The sequence below is a fragment of the Sinocyclocheilus grahami genome, unplaced genomic scaffold, assembly GCF_001515645.1.
Source record: "Sinocyclocheilus grahami isolate Dianchi unplaced genomic scaffold, SAMN03320097.WGS_v1.1 scaffold236.1, whole genome shotgun sequence".
Classification (NCBI taxonomy): Eukaryota; Metazoa; Chordata; class Actinopteri; order Cypriniformes; family Cyprinidae; genus Sinocyclocheilus; species Sinocyclocheilus grahami.
Genome location: NW_015505415.1, coordinates 942,755 through 946,900, shown reverse-complemented (window position 1 = coordinate 946,900; position 4,146 = coordinate 942,755). Strand labels below are relative to the sequence as shown.

General features: G+C 32.2%; 1 protein-coding gene across 2 annotated transcripts in view; it reads right to left on the bottom strand.

Annotated features, from left to right (window-relative positions):
* Positions 1 to 305: 305 nt before the first annotated feature.
* The window catches only part of ppa1a (inorganic pyrophosphatase 1a), a 12,036-nt gene continuing 8,195 nt past the window's right edge, over positions 306 to 4,146 (bottom strand). The window contains exons 9-11 of one of the 2 annotated variants that reach the window (XM_016288919.1): positions 2,451 to 2,520; positions 1,184 to 1,223; positions 306 to 779 (exon numbers count right to left, since the gene is read on the bottom strand). In XM_016288919.1, the coding sequence (XP_016144405.1) occupies positions 748 to 779; positions 1,184 to 1,223; positions 2,451 to 2,520 (142 nt within the window). In that variant the 3' untranslated portion in view covers positions 306 to 747. The remainder of the gene's footprint in view (positions 780 to 1,183; positions 1,224 to 2,450; positions 2,521 to 4,146) is intronic. The other variant, XM_016288920.1, reaches the window with a different exon arrangement.

The window sequence follows — 4,146 nt, the reverse complement described above, 5'->3', positions numbered from 1 at the left end:
AATTAAATCGTCAATACTTGCTTCGGAAATACAGAGATTTGATAAAGTTTAGTCTTCAGTCTTCAGTGTCACATGATCTTCAGAAATCAGTATAATATGCTGATTTGCTGATAAATTATCTATTATTATCAGTGCTCAATAAAGCCTTGGTGAGCAGAAGAGACTTCTTTAAATAACATTAAAAACTTAATTATTCCAAACTTTTGACCGCTAATGCAAAACTATACTAATTGCTTGTTTTTCCGAGTAGGATAGGAAATTTCCCCAATTAAAGGAAGATCACTCTTATGCATCGTTCACATGATCCTCGTATGTCAGCGTAATGTCGGTTTTCCCGTAAAAAGCCATTCAAACGCAGAGTAACAGATGCTGCTACAGTGATGCTGGTCTCCATGGCGACGGGGCATGAAGTCAAGAAACAGCATCATGAAATTAGCAACAATTATTTATTAATTAAATGTGCTACAATTAGATGTTCCTTTGACAAACACATACATAAACGAACACTGAAAAGTTGCATAACGTACACATGTATCATATTTCAGTAAAATAGCTCTTGATAACCACAGATGTGTATTTATAAAGTCACATTGCTTTATTCTGATTGAGTTTGTGTGTTCATATTTTGCACAGTATTACATCCAAACTTTATTTAGGCCTTTATGAATCAAACTACACAGTGTTTAGCAGTAACTAATACAATGTATAACAGAACGATGACAGCCGGGAGTCAGCGCTGATGATCGTCTATGTCTGTTCGTAATAGAACCATTTATCAGCTAGAGAAGAGAACAAAAAATATTTATTATTTTTAATGTATACACACTGTAAAAAAACCCAATCTACTTAGATTCAAAAACTTAAGTTCAGCTGCGGTCTTAGATTTTTAAGTAGAATCGAACCAGCATCGTTTTGATTTAAAACATATTAAACTGACTTGGAAAATAGAGTTGAATCTTGTATAACTTAAAAAATGAAGTTTATATTATTTGAGAAATGAGCCATAGAACAGAATAACATTGTCTTCTTCTGAAAACTGTATTCACTTATTGTTCTATGGAATGATTGTGATATTTAAATAAATACTTGTTGGAAACCTCATTAGATTTTATTACTGATTTTACCTTTTACATTGTCATACTCCTCTAATAAAACCTATTGTTTGTGGTTCAGGATCGCTCACCTGAGCTCGGCACCGGCTCTGCAGCACCGTACGGACGAGCCTGAGAAGAGAAGGTAGATCTCACAGGATTAGACTAACAAAAATAATCATTTACTCAATGAAACATAAAAAGAGAGACATTACTGACATGCTTTAGACAAGTTGAGAAACTTAAAGCAATAGTTGTGCAAAAATGCACTCACCCTCAGTTCATCCGAGATCAGGATGAGTTTGTTTCTTCATCAGATTTGGAGAAATGTAGCATTGCATCAGTGTCTCAGCAATGGATGCGCTGCAGTGAATGGGTGCCGTCAGAACGAGAGTCCAAACAGCTGATAAAAACATCACAATAATCCACAAGTAATCCACAGCACTCCAGTCCATCAGTTAACATCTGGAGAAGACAAAAGCTGAAACTAATCCAGCATTAAGATGTTTTTAACGTCCATAATCCATAATAACTCTTCCTCCAGTGAAAAAGTGCATCTGCTGTTGTCTCTCACATTAAAATCCAGCCACATATTTGTTTAGAGCTGTTTAAACGCTGCTTGATCTGTGCAGATTTCTCTCCTGATTCACACCAATGCACTTTTTCACTGGAGGAAGAGTTATTATGGACTCGTATTTTAGTTAAAACGTCTTGATGGATTTGTTTAATCTTTTGTCTTCTCCAGATGTTAACTGATGGACTGGAGTGCTGTGGATTATTGTGATGTTTTTATCAGCTGTTTGGACTCTCGTTCTGACGGCACCCATTCACTGCAGAGCATCCATTGCTGAGACACTGATGCAGTGCTACAATTCTACAAATCTGATGAAGAAACAAACTCATCCTAATCTCAGATGAACTGAGGGTGAGAACATTTTCAGCAAGTTGTCATTTTCACTATTCATTTAAGCACATAATGAGTGACTTCAGGGAAGTATTGCATGAGTTGTGTGGACTACTTAAACGAGACTTTAATGAGACCTTAATTATGCGTTTTGACGTTGACAGCTCCGGCTTCTGGGTGAGCAAATGACTAAAGTTTAGACTAAAACTAATGCTTTTAGTTGAAGTTTAATCAAATCCTCACCACACTATTCAATCAAAGTCATCTTTAAACAATTTGCAGTTGCATGAATGACTATTGAATCCAAACAGAGCCCTGGTATTGTTTGAGAAGAATGCATTTAGAGGTTCATCATGCTCAGAAGTTCCCAAAGCTCGATTGTGTGTGAGAGTGTGTGAGTGTGTGTGTGTGTGTCTGTGAGTGTGTCTGTGTGTGTGTGTGTGTGTGTGACTCACTGAATCCACGACGGCTTGGGCTTCACCGGCGGAGCAGCAGAAGGGACTGTCGGAGACGCAGGTGCTCATACTGACAGATGGACATTTCAGACACAAGCGCAACATTAGAAATCAAGTCAAAGCTACATTTCCTTCAGTCTAGAGTCGCTGAAGGTGATGCGAACTAAACAAACCCAGACGATCAGCTGTTGATATCTAATATCTGTTCCCAAATCTGCCGTCTGAACACCATCAGAAACACGATTTTCAATCCGAGCGTGACCGTAAGGCCTATGCAGGCATGTGTAGAGATCAGATGCTTGTGAAAGGTAAATGTGTGCCTGCATATTTCATTCTGATTACCTGTTGCATGAAGCTAAAACAGCCAATAGCAATAATTAAATTCAAGAGGAGTGCATATGCTCTCGACTGCATAATAATGTTTGTCATGTTTGGCCCTGAAGGGCTCCCTATGTAGACAGCACACTAGGTTTTGCATTCATGCTGCTGTCAGTAGTTTTATTTTCAGTTTGAATTTAATCAGGCTGCTTTTAAACTCTGGCCACGGGTGAATTTTTCCCTGCGGGGTTAAAGGTTTGGCATATTGCATGAATTATATTTGACAGAAATGCATGGCTTGAAGTATTTTATATTGTAGCGGTGCTAACGCTGTGCTGGATGATGAGTTTTATGAAAACAGACTGTTTATGATTACTAATATAGAGATTGAAAGATTGGAAAAATTGGGTTTTACTAAAATAATCATTTTAAAAAACATTTTACAAAATATATGTTCTAATTTTAAAAGCATTTAAAAATAAAAATTTGGTATATTTACTAAAACTAAATATTTTAACACTTTTAAGAAAAGATATAGTATATTTATGATTTTTTTAAAGCACTTAAAAATAAAAAAATATGTAGTATATTTACTAAAAATAAACACTTTAAAACATTTGTAAAAAGATATAGTATATTTGCTCATTTAAAAAAAAATATATTTGTGTTTATGATTACTGCTATATAGACATTTTCGAGCTAAAATCGGGTTTTACTAAAAAAAATAATTTTAAAACATTTAAGAAAATATATATACTAAATAAAAATTATTTAGTATGTACTGAAAATAAACATTATAAAATGTTTATGAAAATATATAGTATGCTTCTGATTTTTTTTAGTGTACTTAAAAATTATTTATACAAAAAATTATCATTTTAAAACATTTAAGATTATTTATAATCTATTTAAATTTATAATCTATTTATATTTACTTATTTTTAAAGCATAAAAAAAATTCAATTATTTAGTATATATACTAAAAATAAACGTTTTAAAACATTTAAGAAAATATATAGTATATTTATAATTTAAAGCACTTCAAATAAAAATGATTCAATATATTTAATGAAAATAATTTATTATATATAATATATACTTATTTTTAAAGCATAAAAAAAAATAATTATTTAGTATATATACTAAAAATAATCACTTTAAAACATTTGTTAAAAGATATAGTATATTTGCTAATTAAAAAACATTTTTGTTTATGGTTAATTCTATATAGACATTTTTGAGCTGAAATCAGGTTTTACTAAAAATAATCATATTCAAACATTTATGAAAATATACAGTATATTTATGAATCTTTTAAAGCACTTTATATGATTTAGTGTGTGTATATATATATATATATATATATATATATATTACT